The 17301-nt window shown below is 49.9% G+C and overlaps 1 protein-coding gene across 2 annotated transcripts in view; it reads left to right on the plus strand.

Annotated features, from left to right (window-relative positions):
* Nucleotides 1-11770, plus strand: part of Pnkd (PNKD metallo-beta-lactamase domain containing) — a 69551-nt gene extending 57781 nt beyond the window's left edge. Inside the window, exons 3-10 of one of the 2 annotated variants that reach the window (XM_021197474.2) lie at nucleotides 5315-5430; nucleotides 5564-5676; nucleotides 6675-6733; nucleotides 7216-7308; nucleotides 7586-7749; nucleotides 8341-8427; nucleotides 9594-9709; nucleotides 9850-11770. In XM_021197474.2, coding sequence (XP_021053133.1) covers nucleotides 5315-5430; nucleotides 5564-5676; nucleotides 6675-6733; nucleotides 7216-7308; nucleotides 7586-7749; nucleotides 8341-8427; nucleotides 9594-9709; nucleotides 9850-10023 — 922 coding nt within the window. In that variant the 3' untranslated portion in view covers nucleotides 10024-11770. The remainder of the gene's footprint in view (nucleotides 1-5314; nucleotides 5431-5563; nucleotides 5677-6674; nucleotides 6734-7215; nucleotides 7309-7585; nucleotides 7750-8340; nucleotides 8428-9593; nucleotides 9710-9849) is intronic. The other variant, XM_021197475.1, reaches the window with a different exon arrangement.
* The last annotated feature ends 5531 nt before the right edge of the window (nucleotides 11771-17301 follow it).

The raw sequence follows: 17301 nt of genomic DNA on the forward strand, positions 1-17301 counted from the left end.
TTTTTTTTTTTTTTTTTTGTCTGTTTGGTTTGGTTTAGTCTTTTCCGAGACAGGGTTTCTCTGTGTAGCCCTGCCTGTCTGGTACTCACTCTGTAGACCAGGCTGGCCTCGAACTCAGAAATCCGCCTGCCTCTGCCTCCCAAGTGCTGGGATTAAAGGCCTGTGCCACCACTGCCCAGCCTGACTGGGCACTTTCCATGTGTTCTCTTACTTCGTGCAGTCTGATCTTTATGTGGTCCCAGCAAGACATTACGGTTAAGGGTAAGGAACCTTATCTGTTAGGCCAAGGACATGGAGCAGCAGAAGCCAAGCTGCTGTAGGAGCCACAACTGCTGCGCTTTCTATGAGAGAGAAGGGGGAGAGATGACCGACTGATGCTCTATAGAGGAGGGGGAAATTTTATTCATTGTTTAACTTTCAGTTTGAAATAATCTAAGATATGTCAAAACAACACAAAAAAGTTCCTTGTACACCCAGCCCAGCCTCTGGGATGTTAATGTTTCATGATTACAGCACAGTTCTCAAAAGCAACAAATTCGTATCAATAAGAGACTGTTACCACCGGCAGACCTTATTCAAATGATGCCAGCTGTCTGACTAACGCTTTTTTCTGGTCTTGATTCTGATCGAGGATCCTGCACTGTTCAGTTCCTCAGCTGGCCAGTTGTTTTACAGCTGTCCCTCCACCTGGGTTTGCCTGAGGTTTTTTTCTCATGAATAAATTATGGTTGTGTATTTTGGGCATAGAAGCCACAGAAGGGAAGTTGTACCTTCCTTCGTGGTCAAATATCTACTGCTACAGCTGAGATTAGCGTCTGTTTTCTGCTCTGCCGTGCTGGGGCTGGAACATGCATTTGCAAGCTGTGCAAGAAGAGCCTTGCTGCTTACTGCCAGCCTCCGGCCTGTCACCTGCCTGTCATTACCTTCATCAGTTTCAGGCAAAGTTAGCCAAGGTGCCCCATGACTAATTAGTATCTTGTCAAGCAGACAGTTTGAGACTATGCAAATCTCTCTCCACTTGTGTCTGCTGACCTGCCCATGTCCAGGTGTTAGGCTGTACTCCTGTGCATTAGAAATTGGAGGTAGTGTTTGTGTGTTGCATGAAAGCAAGCTGAGAGAAAGGGAGCAAAGTCAGGGAAGCCTTCCTGGAGAAGGGCAGAGCTGGGACAGAATCTAGAGCAGCAGAGGGAGGAACATGCCAGGTAGGAGACCTGCCCAGGAGAAGGTATGTAGTTAGGATGGCTCAGACTCAGTGTTCTCACTAGTGCTCCAGTGGCTCTCACTAGTGCTCCAGTGCTCTCACTGGTGCTCCAGTGGCTCTCACTGGTGCTCCAGTGCTCTCACTAGTGCTCCAGTGCTCTCACTGGTGCTCCAGTGGCTCTCACTGGTGCTCCAGTGGCTCTCACTAGTGCTCCAGTGCTCTCACTGGTGCTCCAGTGGCTCTCACTAGTCCTCCAGTGGCTCTCACTAGTGCTCCAGACACCCCACCTACACCCCACTGCCCTCTTATCCAGGCAGTGCACCACCTTGAACTCAGAAACACTGGCTTGACACTAGACTGCTGACACGGGTTCATCTGAGTTCAGTCCTCTAGCAAGTTTAGGAAAGGAGAAGCTTCTGTCAGGATGGGTCACACCCTCTCCAGTCACCCTATAGGAGAATAGGTGCCTGGAGGGGGGTCTGTCTCACCACTGCCAGCAGCTGTGTACAGCTGGGGCTCCGAGGCAAGGGGTGCAAGAAAGGAGCCTTGACATCTGCAGGGTACAGATGGCTCTCATCTCCCACCTGCCTCGCGCCCTGTAGTCCGTCCTCTCTAAGAGGATTGCAGCTGATCAAAGGAAGGGGCACTTCTGGAACTTTCTGGATTAGATTTGCAATCCTAATATGTCTTTGAACTTATGCATCTCTTCTCTCATTCATGTTTCTAATTAGTTTCTTCCCCCTTTTATATTTGTATTTTCAGGTATAATTTTTATGTTAATTTTAAAAAAAGAAAGGAAAATAAATGTTGGTGTCCAGCAACGTGAGTTGGGGGGGTGTTAGTTCTGACCCACAGGATTCTTTCAGAATCTCCAAAGCTAAGTTTCTCTCCCTTTCTCCTTTCTTCTCCAAATTCCTAGCATATTTACCACAAATGATAAAAATCCACACAAGCAAAGGAGGCGCGGAGGAGACCCTGGACTCCAACCCCAGCACACAAAGAGGGATACAATGATGTTTTCACGCCCACAACCACTTTCCTGACCGTGGGTCCTTTTCCTGTAGAAATATCTAAATATGCACTCATCCCTCTCCACAAGAGAAGGTCTGTGTATCGTCCAGCTGTTCACAAGTCTGCTATAATCCTTATTCCTGCAATCTCTTCATGGGACCTAGGTTGTATCTAATGCCACCCCACCTCCCACCCTAACAGGATATGTGTCTTGCACCAGCTCTTTGTGGTTACAACAGAATATGCAAAGAATTAGTCATGAGCTCAGGTCCAAATCTACCTCCCTGAACTCCAACTTGGCCCACCCCTTATGAACATGTCACCTGAGGGCCTGTTTTCCTGGTCTACTGTATCTGTGACATTTTTGTTTATTCTCTGTGTGGGCCCATGTGCTATAGTGCCAGGGTAGAGATCAGAGGACAGCTTGCAGAAGTAAGTTCCCACCTTCCACTCTCTGGGTCCCGGGACTCAAGCTCAGCAGTCGGGCTTAGCCTCAAGGACCTTTCCTGGTTGAGCCATCTCGGCTGCCTGGTCTACTGCATCTGAAACAGCAGCTCTACCTGACTCTGCCCTCTGCTTTCAGCAAGCCATCTTCCCTGGTTTATCACTGCATCTCCCCTGTAAGAAGGTCGGCTTCGGGGGCAATGACCTTGCTCACCGGTCATACACAGCACCTGGCCAGTTACCAGGGATTGATAAATATGGCCACAAAAGTGAAAGTCGAAAGGACTAAAGCTGGGTTGCAAATGAAACCAAAAGTAGAGGGGCTATGAAAATGGACATGGGGCTGGGGAGACAGCTCAGTGGTTAAGAGCAATGGCTGCTCTTCCAGAGGTCCTGAGTTCAATTCCCAGAAACCATGTGGTGGCTCACAACCATCTGTAACAGGATCTGATGCCCTCTTCTGGGGTACATGAGGACTTCATACTCAGATACATACATATACATACATACATACATACATACATACATACATACAATGCAGAAGGCAAGGCTTCTCTTGGCATGCACAGTTGCCAGGGCTGCGGAGAGGCATAGAGCAGAAGTTGGCTAGGCTGCAGCTGAACCATCACTGCCAAACTCTTAGCGACCTACTTGGTTTGTCCAAACTTTGCAAATAGTATTTCTCTAAGGGGCTAGGGAGAGTCTGAGAGTCTGCCCATCTTTATGCACACTGTGAGAGATTTAGGGTCCACACTCCATGACCTCTCAGGTTCCCAAGTTTAGGATGCCTTCAGTTTTCTGACTGGTTCGATAGACACTCCAAGCATCCATTGCCCCTTACACTGTGCCTGCCACAGTCTCAATTTCCTGCACAGCAAGGGCCCAAGCCTTCTCCTTCCCATCCTGAAAGGGCTAGATACATAGTTTATCCTGCCCAGTGTAACGCAGAATCCAGGTGCAAGGTGAGGTGGTACAGACCCTACCTAGCCCTTGAGAAGAGATGGCAGAAGGATCATGAATTCAAGGTCGTTATTGGCAACTTACCAAGTTTGAGGATAGCCCGGGCTACAAAAGGACCTGTCTCAAGCAAACAATAATACCTAAATAAGTAGATAACTAAATTAACTAGTTAAAATTAAGCCACTTGTTCAAACAACAGGGAAAAAAACCTATTAGTCAGGGTACAGATGTAATAAGGCCAGCTTGGTTGTATACACTTACAAGATAGCACTGAGACAGAAGCAAGAGGATCTTAAGTTTAAGGACACCCTGAACCTTATAGCCAGATTCTGGGGAAAGAGGGGGAAGGGAGAAACAATAAAATTTAAAGTGTTTCCATTCTTCCATCTCTTCCCACGGGTGTTTTCAATTTTCTATTTAATGTCATTCTAAATAAAGAAAAGTAAACCAAGCATGGTGACAGTGACGCTGTGATCCCAGCACTTGGGAGGCAGATGTGGGAGGACCGCGGCCAGCTCGTTAGTGCACAGCTGCATAGTAAGGGTCTACTGATGGAGTTAGGCTACGTAATAAGGCTGTGAAGGGAGGGAGGGAGGGAGGGAGGGAGGGAGGGAGGGAGGGGGGAAGGGAAGGAGGAAGGAAAGAAGGAAAGAAAGAAAACTGAATCACCAGGCAGTGGTGGTGCACACCTTTAATCCCAGCACTTGGGAGGCAGATGCAGGCAGATTGCCTGGTCTACAGAGTGAGTTCTAGGACAGCCAGGGCTACACAGAGAAACTTGTTTTTATATTGCACAATGCCAGTCTTGCTTGTTTGTGGTACTGAACATTGGACCCAGTAGTTGACCATGCTAGGTAAGTGTTCTACCATTAAGCTAAAGATCCAGCCCTTATTTTTTTTATTTTATTTTATTTAAATTTGAGACAGGGATCTACCTTCAGGATATAAATTTATTATATGACAAGATCTGTCTCATAAAAAATGTTAAAGATTACAAAAGTCAAGTCATTAATATGACGGCGTGTTGAGCACGAGTGGCCCTTCTGACCTGGGCCCTTGGTGGCCTCACAGGTCTCAGGTTTTGGAGAACTCTGTCATCCTGGCCTGCTTTCCTGAACTATATATAACTGGGATGGCAGTGGGGCAAGGGTCAGGCTCTCCAGCCTCATGCTGGCTGCTCCTCTATCTGCTAAGTAGCTACAGAATCCTCTATTTGAGCAAACCTGCTGGCTGCCATCTTTGGGCCTCAGACTTGCTTCCTCTACCCTAGTGGCTTCCAAAGTTGGTCTCTGGACCACCACCACCACCAGCAGCAGCAGCAGCAGCAGCACCTGAAGTGGTTAAAAGTGTAATTTTCAGGGTTGAGATGTAGCCCGGTTGGTAGTGTTTGCTTAGTAAGCCTGAAGCCATGAGTCCCATCCCTGGCACCTTAGGAAGCAGGCGTGGAAACCCATGTCTGTAATCTCAGCACTTGAGGGGTAGAGAGGCTGGAGGGCCGGAGTACACAGTCACCCTTGACTGTCTAGTGAGTGTGAGGTTAGCCTGGGCTACGTGAGACTAAGTAAAGAGGAAAACAAAACATGGCGATGGCGAAGTGCTTGCCTAAGGGTGTCCGCGGACACAGAGATCCTAGAGATGTGAGGCCTACAGACATGGAAGAGGATTAGCCTGACTGACCCCAGGCCCTCCGCCTTGCAGGTACAGTCTGTACACCCGAACCTGGCTCGGGTACCTCTTCTACCGACAGCAGCTTCGGAGGGCTCGGAATCGCTATCCCAAAGGCCACTCCAAAACTCAGCCCCGCCTCTTCAATGGTGAGCTCTGGCTGCCCCTGGCCAGCACCCCACCTTGCTCCCTACGCTCACCCCCTGCCTACTTCCCTTCTTTTCCCCCTTACCCCTTCAGTGGGCTCCCACCCACCCCAGCCTCTCTGTCTGCCTCTCCCAGGAGTGAAGGTGCTCCCCATCCCTGTCCTGTCGGACAACTACAGCTACCTCATCATCGACACCCAGGCTGGACTGGCAGTGGCTGTGGACCCCTCAGATCCGAGGGCTGTGCAGGTGAGGGGACGGGGAGCAGGGGCGCTGGGGGTCACTGCAGGGGACTGCCAGCTTTTGCTGCCAGTCTGGGGTTGGTCCTGGTTCCCCCGACTATGGGCTATGCTGCATCTGGGTGGGCATCCATCTCTCACACTGAAACACCACACCCCATAGAGCATGGGGGAAGAGTGGGTGTCCTAAGCCTGCAGATGAGAGAAGAGCAGAGCCAGAGGGTAGGTGGCTCCTAGGACTTGGGTCCTGGCAGTTCCAGTCTGCCTCTTACCCTCTCTTTTACCCTGGTGTACATTCTTTTTTCATTCTTCTTTCTCTATTTATTTATTATTTGGGGGGGGTGTTTGTCCTCTCTCCTGTCCTTCCCCCCATCCCTGCCCCAGACGTAGTCTTAGGGAGTAGCCTTAGCTGGTCTAGAACTTGCTATATTGGTCAGGCCCCTTCCTCCCCAGTGATGGGATTCAAGGCATGTACCACTGTGCCTGGTATAACATTTTTCCCCATTATACATATGGGCAAGGTGTGTGTATGTATGGTGTGTGCCGTGGCATGCACAGGGAGGTCAGAGGTCACCTTGTGGTTATCTCTTTCCACTATTATGAGGATTCTGCTGATGGGATTTACTGAGCCATCTCACCAGCTCTCTTTCCTCTCTGACCCCTGTCAGTACCTGGGCTTCTTCACTCTTCCCTTCATGTTCATATCTGGCCCCCCACCCCGCCCTGTGTACACACCTGTGTCATGTGTGTTATATGATAGTAGGACTAGAACCCAGGTTATTTGTCAGTGTGAGTGAATCTATGTCAACTCCTGATGCCCCCCTCCCCTGCCCCACCCTCATTTGCTGGATCTCTGCTCTTCCAAGTCTCCTTTGCCAACTTCTCATTCCCTGGCCCATCTGCTGCCTTGCCCCGTCTCTCCAGCTGCCTCTCCCACACAGCCCTAACAGGGCCGAGAGCATCTCTCCCTCTGAGTGCCTCCGCCCTCCGTGTCTCTTCTCTCCCCAGGCTTCCATTGAAAAGGAAAGAGTTAACCTGGTTGCCATTCTCTGCACCCACAAGCACTGGTAAGGGGCTGGCATGGTGTGGCTGTGGCTACAGCAGTTTTCCTTCGAGGGTTGGGCTCAGAGGGAACCACCGGGGACATACCAGGATGGGTGGGCCCTACCTTCTTCATAAAACCACTCAGTCACCAGCAGAGGTAGAGGGGCAGGCTGGGCCGCTTATGGTCCTTAGCAGTTTGAAGGCTCAGCAGTGGGCAGGCATTGTTGTGCTCCATTCACAGGCAGGTAGGAGGTACCCACACAATGAGCACCTCGTTAGTTAGTGGGTGGCTCAGCATACAGAGGTGGGTGTGGTCAGATTCACTTGGGGGACGCTGAGGATGACAACTGGAGCTGGGAGTCCAAAAGGTTCATGGGAGCATAGCGAGTTGAGGGGTGACGTAAAAAGGGAAAAGGCTTGAGCCAGGGGGTACTTTAGTGAAGGAGGAAGTCCAGGTACAGTTGCCCTTTGAAGTGCCCCTGTCCTCATCTCTGCCATCCCACAGGGACCACAGCGGAGGGAACCGTGACCTCAGCCGGCGGCACAGGGACTGTCGAGTGTATGGGAGCCCTCAGGATGGTATCCCCTACCTCACCCAGTAAGTCCCCCACCCAAACGTGGATGGACATCACCTGCCTCCTGCCTTCAGCCCTCCAGGGTGTCAGCAGCTGGATCTCTGTGACACCCTGCCTAGCCGTTAGACAGCTAAGCAGAACCCATGTAAGAAGAGGAAGGCTGTGACCTCAGCCCCTGGGCACCCGTGCCTTCTCCCTGTTGTAGAAGTCCCCCTCCTATAAGTCACCCAGCCTGGCATGGTGCCAGAGACCAGCACGGCAAGCTTGAATGCCTCTCTTCCCTATTGTTTTGTGCCCCAGCCCCCTGTGTCATCAAGATGTGGTCAGTGTGGGACGACTTCAGATTCGAGCCCTGGCCACCCCTGGCCACACTCAAGGCCATCTGGTCTACCTGCTGGATGGGGAGCCCTACAAGGGTCCCTCCTGCCTCTTCTCAGGGGACCTGCTCTTCCTCTCTGGCTGTGGTGAGTTTCTGCAAAAGAGAGGGGAAAAGGGACAGGAGGGAGAGACAAAGGCCAGAGTGGCCACTGTTCCATGTCACATTTGGAAGTGTTGTTTTCCATCATTCAATGGCTCAGTAGCAGGCACCTCTGCTCATGTTGCCTGACTGTTCTCAAGATTCTCAGAGGGTAAGGACCTAAGGAGAGGGCACTTTAGGCAAAGACCCTATGGGGCACGAATTCCCACTGGGTGGGACCTGTTTCCCTAAGACAGTGACTAGGAAGAAGAGAGTGTGGGAAGTGGAGGATTCTTAAGTGAGAAGGGAGTAACCATGGGTGGGTGGATTCCCAGAGAGCAGCCACGGCTAAGGCTGTTTTGGAGAAAGGAGCATGTCTGCCCACCAAGTCAGGACCACAGGGGCTCAACCCGGAGACTCGGCAGCCTTGCCCTCCACTCGGGCTCTGTGTGTGTGTGTGTGGGGGGGTGTTGGAGGGGAAGGGGGGAATCATACCAGCTCTGGGAGTAGAAAAGCTGCCCAATCTGGTTCTTAACCCTACCTTTGTATATCTCATACCATACTGTGTCCTTGATGATCCCACATGATCCCAATGTAGGACGGACCTTCGAAGGCACAGCGGAGACCATGCTGAGCTCACTGGACACTGTGTTAGACCTGGGGGATGACACCCTGCTGTGGCCTGGTGAGGTGCCCCTCCCCCCCCAGCCCCTTGCTTTGCCTGGCACCAGGCCCCTCCTGGTCCCTCGATTTCCTAGAGACTGGCAAGCTCAGCTCATGCCCAAAGTTAACGCAGCTAATCCATGGGGCAGTGTGGGGGAGCAGACACTGACCTCCCCCCTGGAACATTAGACTGGCCTCTCACACCACTGTCCCATTCCCCAGACAGACCTTGGCCACTTGTGACCCCTGAGGACCTAGAGTTCTGGAGAGATATCTAATTGTTCAGATAACTATGGTCAGTGCCCCAAACAGAAAGTAGCATTTGCTTATCTGAGAAAACAGTAAATCTGGTCCACATGTACTGATTGGCCTGAATTTGATACAGAATATGCATACACCCCATACACCCCAGATCTCCCCCAAATCTACCTCCCCTCCCCTAGCCATCCAACTTCTTTTTTTTTCTTTCTTTCTTTTAATTTTTTTCTTTCTTATAATTTTTTTTAAAGATTTATTTATTTATTATATGTAAGTACACTGTAGCTGTCTTCAGACACTCCAGAAGAGGGAGTCAGATCTTGTTACCGATGGTTATGAGCCACCATGTGGTTGCTGGGATTTGAACTCCGGACCTTTGGAAGAGCAGTCGGGTGCTCTTACCCACTGAGCCATCTCACCAGCCCCCTGTTTTGTTTTTCGAGACAGGGTTTCTCTGTGTAGCCCTGGCTGTCCTGGAACTCACTTTGTAGACCAGGCTGGCCTCAATTCAGAAATCCGCCTGCCTCTGCCTCCCGAGTGCTGGGATTAAAGGCGTGAGCCACCACTGCCCGGCTAATTTTTTTTTCTTCCTGACATGTTACTGTCTTCTCCACTTGCTAAATGACAAAATTGTGGCTTAGGTGGGTGCCAGGTCATAAATGAAGTATGCTGGGCAGAGTTAAGGAGCTAACCCCAAAACTAGTGATTTTTCCCCACAAGCCCTAACCACTGCCCAAACTGCCTCTGCCTCCCCCCAGACCCCCCCAGCAAAAATGTCCGTGGTTGGAAATCACCTTTGGTGTTGGGGTTTTCCAAGAGCCTTGCCCCCACCCCCCATCCCCCAACTGCTGGATAGCTGTGGACCTGGGCCTTGGAGTAGAAAGGCTATATGACCTCACCACCCATCTCTTTCCCCGTGGTTTTGGCTAGGACATGAATATGCAGAAGAGAACCTGGGCTTTGCAGGTGTGGTGGAGCCCGAGAACTTGGCTCGTGAGAGGAAGATGCAGTGGGTACAGAGGCAACGGATGGAGCGCAAGAGCACAGTGAGACCTGGGGGATGGGTGGGGTGGGGTGGGATTAGAGGTGGTGTGGAATGGGGTGGGATGGGGTAGGCAGACATCCCTGCATTGGTGCCTTTCCAGTTTCTATCCACCTACCCTGCCCTGTGCCTCTTGCTCTGCAGTGCCCATCCACCCTGGGAGAGGAACGTGCCTACAACCCATTCCTGAGAACCCATTGCCTGGAACTACAGGAGGCTCTGGGGCCAGGGCCAGGCCCCACCAGTGATGATGGCTGCTCCCGGGCCCAGCTCCTAGAGGAGCTGCGCCGCCTGAAGGACATGCATAAGAGCAAGTGAATAACCCTCTCCCACCCCAGTCCAGGCTCTCCCTGCAGAGGGGAGGCCACCCACCGCCCACATCTCACCATCCTCTTCATCACTAATACCACCACCACCATTGGTGCCCTAGGCAGCACTAATCCTCCAGACTGGCCAGGGAGGGCAGAGCCCAGGCAATGGGACCTAGAGGGGGAGCACTGGGAGACTGAGACCCTACACAGTACAGGCGGTATTTAGGGTTTTAAAGGAAAGAAGCACCTGGACATCTCCAGGCTTTGGGACCTTGGCAGGTCCGCCTCCCCTCCCCCGCTCATGGACCAATAGCCGGATCATGATGCTGCAGCTGGCTCAAGCTCCAGAGGCCACACTAGAGCCCTAGAACCCAGGAAGAGAGTCCTGACCAGGCCAGTCTGTCTTCCACCTTCCCCCACATAGGGTTGTCAGGGAAGCTCGCCCCCCAAAAACGATCTAAAGTGTGGTGCCTGGGAAAGTGGTCATCAACCGGGGCAGCCAGACTCTGGGTGACTGAGACCCTAAGCCCCACCTCCCCACCTTGCTAAGACATTGCCAGGCAGAGCCCTTCCTAAGAATACCTAGGGACTGGAAGCCTGGTTCTGGCGCATCCCTGCCTCAGTGGCTGTCCTGAAGGCCAGAGGGAAAGGTTCCTGATCGCCAAGGAATCTTCTGCTTCAGGCCAGGGAGTCACAGGATGATGGCATACAGAACCACACACCATGCACATCTGTTCTGGGTCTGCCACTGGCCTCTGCCCTGTCCCGGGTCATAAGGGCCTGCCTTCCCAGGGGAGAGAACTGCGGTCTGCCTCAGAGACCTGCTTCTCCTTTCTACCCTTGTTCTTAGGAATCCCTGCCTGCCTGCTGTCTCACTTAACCTCTCTTGCTTTATTCTCAGTCCCTTTCCTCTCTGAGTCATTAAAGGCTGACCTTTCATCCAGCCTGGTACTCATCTGGCTCTTTGCAGTTTGCCAGAAACCTTCATTCCCACGTCATTTCCCACTGAATCCCAGGGCCCCCTTGCTGGCACTGTGCAGAAAGCAGAGGTCTGGGAACAGGAAGCACCAGTGAGTGGCAGCTTCCAGGACCTCAGGCCTGGGCATACCCCACTGCTCATCCCCCTCCAGATCTGCTTGTCCTCTGGTCTCAGGTCGTGGGCCCTTTGTGGCCACAGGAGCACTATGGTTGTTAGCAGGCACACCTTGGGTTAGCCAGGAGCCACATCTTTCTATGTCAGAGCCTTCCACTGGGCTGTGCAGTGCCCTCTGTTGTTCCTCTGAGATGCCCCTGCCTCAGTTTCCCTTCTCATCTGGCTTCAGAGGCCCTCTCCAGCCCCAGCCTTTGGAACTCACTCTAGCAATACCACCGGACTAGTTAGCCTTCCCGGCCCCCAAGACACTCGCAGTTTCATGCCTTTGTGCCTTTCGCTCATGCGGTTTCTTCAGCTGGAATGCCTTCCCGCTCCTGCCGCCTCCTCTGCCTGGCAAACACCTATTAGCCTCTCCCAGGCCCCTCCCCCAGGAAGGCACCCTTCACCCCTCTCTTCCGGGCTACCTCTGCACTTGTAAATGCTTCTCTCGTGGCACCTATCACACCGTATTTTCCTTGTTTACATGTTTGTCTCCCCTTCTAGACTGTGAATCCTTATGGGCATGGACTGTATCTTATGCATCTCTGTATTTCTGCGCCTAGCACGGTGCCTGGCACACAGTAGGCGCTCAATAAATGTTGAATGAATGATTTAACCAAGGTCTGATCTGAGCTCTCAATGGCTTATCTGTGCTGCCCGTGGGTAACAACAGCAGAGAATCTGCTCTCTGTTTCCTGACCCCATTCCGGGTCCCATAACTCAGGGTACTTCGTGGGAAGAGCTCTGGACAGGAAAGGCCCTGGTTTCAGTCCCCAAGGGCACCAGAACAACCCAGAAAAAATGCCCTCCACAGATTCCTTCCACAGCCCATGTGCTTTGGGTTCAGAATTTGCGATGTGGGTACCTGGGTCCTTCCTTCAGCTTGAAACACACAGGGTACCACTCACCACAGACCAGCCAGGAAGAGCGCTCAACGAACACAACCTTGGCTCCAGCTTGACTCTTTTGTTTTGGTTTTGGTTTGGTTTGGTTTGGTTTTCGAAACAGGCTTTCTCTGTGTAGCCCTGGCTGTCCTAGAACTTGCTCTGTAGACCAGGCTGGCCTCAAATTCACAGAGCGATCCACCTGCCTCTGCCTCCCAAGGCGTGTGCCATACCACCTCCTGATTTTTTCTTTTTCTTTTCTTTTCTTTTCTTTCTTTCTTTCTTTTTTTTTTTTTTTCCGAGACAGGGTTTCTCTGTATAGCTCTGGCTGTCCTGGAACTCACTTCGTAGACCAGGCTGGCCTCGAACTCAGAAATCTGCCTGCCTCTGCCTCCCAAGTGCTGGGATTAAAGGCGTGTGCCACCACGCCCGGCTTTGTTTTATTTTTTATTAGATATTTTCTTTTTGTGGGTTTTTTATTAGATATTTTCTTTATTTGCATTTCAAATGTTATCCCCTTTCCTAGTTTCCCCTCTGAAAATCCCCTATACAGTCCCCTCTCCCCCTGCTTCCCAACCCACCAACTCCTGCTTCCTGGCCCTGGCATCCCCTATACTGGGGCATAGAACCTTCACAGGACCAAGGGCCTCTCCTCCCATTGATGACCAACTATCTTTTTCTTTTCTTTACTCCTTCCTTCCTTTCTTTTCTTTCTTTCCTTTTTTCTTTTTCTTTCTTTTTTTTTTTTTTCTTTTTTTTGAGGCAGGGTTTCTCTGTGCAGCCCTGGCTGACCTGGAACTCACTCTGTAGACCAGGCTGGCCTCAAACTCAAGAGATCCGCCTGCCTCTGCCTCCCGAGTGCTAGGATTAAAGGTGTGTGCCACCATGCCCAGCTTCTTTTCTTTCTTTTGGCTGTAGCTCTGGTCTTAATGCCTCTGTAAGAATGAGCTGGAGCCCTGTCTGTGCTTTGCTTGTGTCTCACTGAGTCTGTCTTTTTGTCCATCTTTGGTTTTAGTGAGCAAGACTGTTTTTTAGTTCATTAAGGTGATTGAAGATATTTCTTAAAATAAGAGAGCAAGAAGTAAAGTGAGCTCCAGCTGTGGTAGCATCTCTCCAGGTGTGTGGGTGAAGGCATGCTGGCACAGTGCAGCCCTGGGCCACGCAAGGATGGTTTTCCCATCCTGGCACAGATCCAGCTACCTCTTGGGCACGAGGATGATCCACAGTGAGGAGTCATCTGGCTCCCTGCTGTCCTAGTGGATGAGCCCCAGGCCCTGAACCACACAGGTCACTTTGGGCATGCTCAGTGTAGGAACTGTCATGGGTAGTTGACATGTCCACAGCCTTGGGGACGCTCCCACAGGACTATCCATTTTGAATGACAGGTGATCTGTAGCTAGTGCTTCCCAAACAATCATATCATGAGGTTTTGCTCCTAAGTCAGGGAGTGCTATCAGCCTTTCGACCCCTAGGGGTCAGTCCCAGCCATGTCCTGCTTGGCAGTATCTTGAGCAAGTAATTTCCCTGCCTTATTTCTGTGAGAGGCTATAAGAGGCATAGCATCTCCATGGCTTGAGTAGGCAGCCTAAAACTGGGATTTTCTAAGTCACATCGAGATGAGTCCAGGCATGGTCAAAGCCAGAAGTTCAGAGCATCTTCACTAGAGGCAGATGCAGGAAGATTGGAGGTTTGAGGCCAAACAGGACTACATCCCAAGAGCCTGTCTCATAGCAACAGCAGAACCAGTGTGATGGCACACACTAGTAATCCTAGACTGAGGCAGGAGGGCAGGAGTCCAAGGCCAGCCTGGGCTACATGGAGGTATCTGTGGACTACTCCGTCTCAACAAACAGCTACAAGAATACCAAAAGGATTTTTTTTTCAACACATACACACACACACACACACACACACACACACACACACACACACACGAGCATCTTTAGCTCTGCTTTCTTCTGTGTTAGCTTTTCCCCTGTCAAGCCTTCTCCTTGCAGGGCAACGCAGATGTTCTCTAGAAACTTGAGCCTCTCAGACTACCTGTTCATCAAGCCTAGCAGAATCTTCCTTAGTTCCAGGACTGGAACTGTTGGGCCACCTTGGGTCATATGACCATACCAGGCTGGGCTCTATCAGTCCTAACATCCTCTATCACACTGAGCTAAAAAGCGGAGAGTCTGAAACAGCAGGTGACCTGACATGAGAAACAATGCCCCACAGCCCAAGCATAAGCCTCCACCAACTCACTGGAAGCTGTTGAGCACTGGATGGGAAAAGCATAGGCCGTCACTTGGGAAAGGGCTGCATCAAATTTCTGGGGCTATGCTTTTAGGGGGAAATAGAGGTGAACACATGGACTGACCTCAAAGATGTTTGAAGAACACAGTTTCAAAAGTAACCAGCATAACGACTCGTTCATTCCTTTTCCTGGATTGCAGAATTGAACGTGAAAGTCGTGTATATGTCAGTGTGTGCATGTGCATATGTGAGTGTGTGAGTGGAGGGCTGGAGCCATCTTGATTTCTGAAGCTCTGCTCACATAGCAAAACCAGGGAAACCAGGTAGAAGAGCTGGCATAGCAGGGCACTGGAGAAGAGGCAGGTGAATCTGTGGCCAGCCTGGACTACATAATGAATTCCAGGCCAGAGCCACATAGGAAAACCCTGCCTCAAAAAAAGAAAGAGAAAGAAGTCAGGCATGGTGGTGCACGCCTTTAAGCCCAGCACTCCAAAGGCAGAGGCAGGTGGATCTCTGTGACTTCAAGGCCAGCCTGCTCCACAGGGTGAGTTCCAGGACAGCCAAGACTACACAGAGAAACCCTGTCTTCAAAAATTAAAGATAGGAAGAAAAAACAGACAGACAGGAAGGAAGGAAGGAAGGAAGGAAGGAAGGAAGGAAGGAAGGAAGGAAGGAAGGAAGGGAAGGAAGGAAGGACGGACATTTTTTATGTGTAAGCCAGTTATTGAGCTGTTCCCATGTCAAGGAATTAGCAGATCAGGTCACCTGTCCTGTTGGATTTTGTCAAATTTTTCGAGATCTTCATGGGGTCTTCCCCATCATATCTGATCCATTTCACTCTGGAAGGGGTCCAAAGCGTTTTCTCCTTTCCTGTCAACACAAATGCAGAGCCCATCCTCAGATAGGATGTCCTTGGTCCAGTAACTGGAAGTCATTAAAGGTATAACTTGATCTCTCTCCCAGAGGAACATTAATATAACCACCAAACTCATCACCACATCCATTTGGATACTTAAAACAATTCAAAGCAATTAAAGCAATGTAAGCAAGTATTAACCACTGAAGCAGTGCTTCTTCACCAGCTCCTGCTTTTTGACCTATAAGGATCGAAAGCCTCGATATTTATGCATCTCTGTATTTAACTTTAATTGAATTCCCTTCTACTTACTGTAGAAACCTATTTCCAGGCTCTGTTTCTGTCATGCCAGACTAGGCAATCGCAGAAATCCCATGCAGACCCATTTGAGAATTTGCCCTGGCAAGACTTTTAAATTTCTTTTTTTTTTTTTAAAGATTTATTTATTTATTATATGTAAGTACACTGTAGTTGTCTTCAGACACTCTAGAAGGAGTCAGGTCAGTTCTCATCGTGGATGGTTGTGAGCCACCATGTGGTTGCTGGGATTTGAACTCAGGACCTTCAGAAGAGCAGTCAGAGCTCTTAACCGCTGAGCCATCTCTCCAGACCCCCGACTTTTAAATTTCTTTAAAGTATATTTAAGAACATTTAAACAATTACCATTATACACTTTTCTATCCTTAAAACAATTAAATTGGGCTGGTGAGATGGCTCAGTGGGTAAGAGCATTGACTGCTCTTCTGAAGGTCCCGAGTTCAAATCCCAGCAACCACATGGTGGTTGACAATCATCCATAACAAGATCTGACTCCCTCTTCTGGAGTGTCTGAAGACAGCTACAGTGTACTTACATATAATAAATAAATAAATCTTTTTAGAATAAAAAAGAAAAAAGCAATTAAATCAAACATACAAATTTCTATTCCTTGATTATTTGCTGGCTGGAGACAGGAAGCTTTTATTGTCTGCTTCTCATTGTCTTTGTCTTAGGGCCGGGGAACCAGCCAGCCTCTTTGCACAGCAGGGGTTCCCAGCTTCTCTGAGCTGAGGCTTTCTGTGGCAGCTGTGTTCCTTTGTTCTAGTTTTCTGTGTGGGAACCATGTGACTTAGCTCCACTTGGTAAGGAACCAGTTCTCCCCCCTCCTAGACTTAAATCATTTGCATGTGTGTGGTCTATCCCAGAATACATAAATTATGTTTAATAATGGGTTCTTGCCTACCTACCATGTCGCACATCCTACGTAGCATCAAGTTTCCAGCTCCCCCCATCCTCCCCATTCCCCATCCCCCATCTCCCTTTGCCCAGCCGTTAGCCTCTGGCATCTTTATTGATGGATCAAACTTGGGGACAAAAACCAAACAAGCTAGAGAGGAGGCTCAATGTTGAAAAGCACTTGCAGCTCTTGCAAGGGACTCAGTTCAGTTTCCAGCACCCACACCCAGCACCCACATCCAGCACCCACACCCAGAAGACCCAGTGCCCTCTTCTGGCTTCCACAGGCACAAGGCGTGCACACGGTGTACAGATCTACATGCAAGCGAAACACCCATATGCAAAATAACAATAAAATAAATAAATCTTAAAATGTTTTTCAAACGCTGGGATTACAGGCATGTACAACCATGTCCTGGCGGGTCTTTATTTCTTTGTTTCTTAGACATGGTGGGGATCATGCTAGAGGCTGTGGTCTGTAGACAAGGCTGGACCCCTGTGCCATTTCCACAGCAGCTCCTTTTCCCTTTAACTTTATTCTGATAACCAAATCAATTTAGGGGCTGGAAGGGAAGCCTTATTTACATTCATGAATCCCCAATGTCTCGTGAGCCAAGCATGGTGGTCCACACCTTTAGTCCCGGCATTCAGGACATAGAGTCAGGAGGGTCAGGAATTCCACAACTACAGAAAGCACTTTGGTTCAACCTGAGACACATGACCCCCTGTCTTTAAAAAGAAGTATCTTGGTGCATGCCTATAATCTCAGCACTCAACAGACCAAAAAGGAAGATTTTTTTCTAACATTATATACACTTATATTATGAAAGCATTAGGGTTTGCCTTTTTATTTTTTCATTAAAACTTTTTTTTTTTTTTTTTTTTTTAAAGGAGTAATCTCAAACTATAGCCCTGGCTAGTCCTGGAAGACCCTGTGTTGACTAGGTTGGCTTCTTGAAT

Source organism: Mus pahari, chromosome 5, assembly GCF_900095145.1.
Source record: "Mus pahari chromosome 5, PAHARI_EIJ_v1.1, whole genome shotgun sequence".
In the NCBI taxonomy this organism is placed as follows: domain Eukaryota; kingdom Metazoa; phylum Chordata; class Mammalia; order Rodentia; family Muridae; genus Mus; species Mus pahari.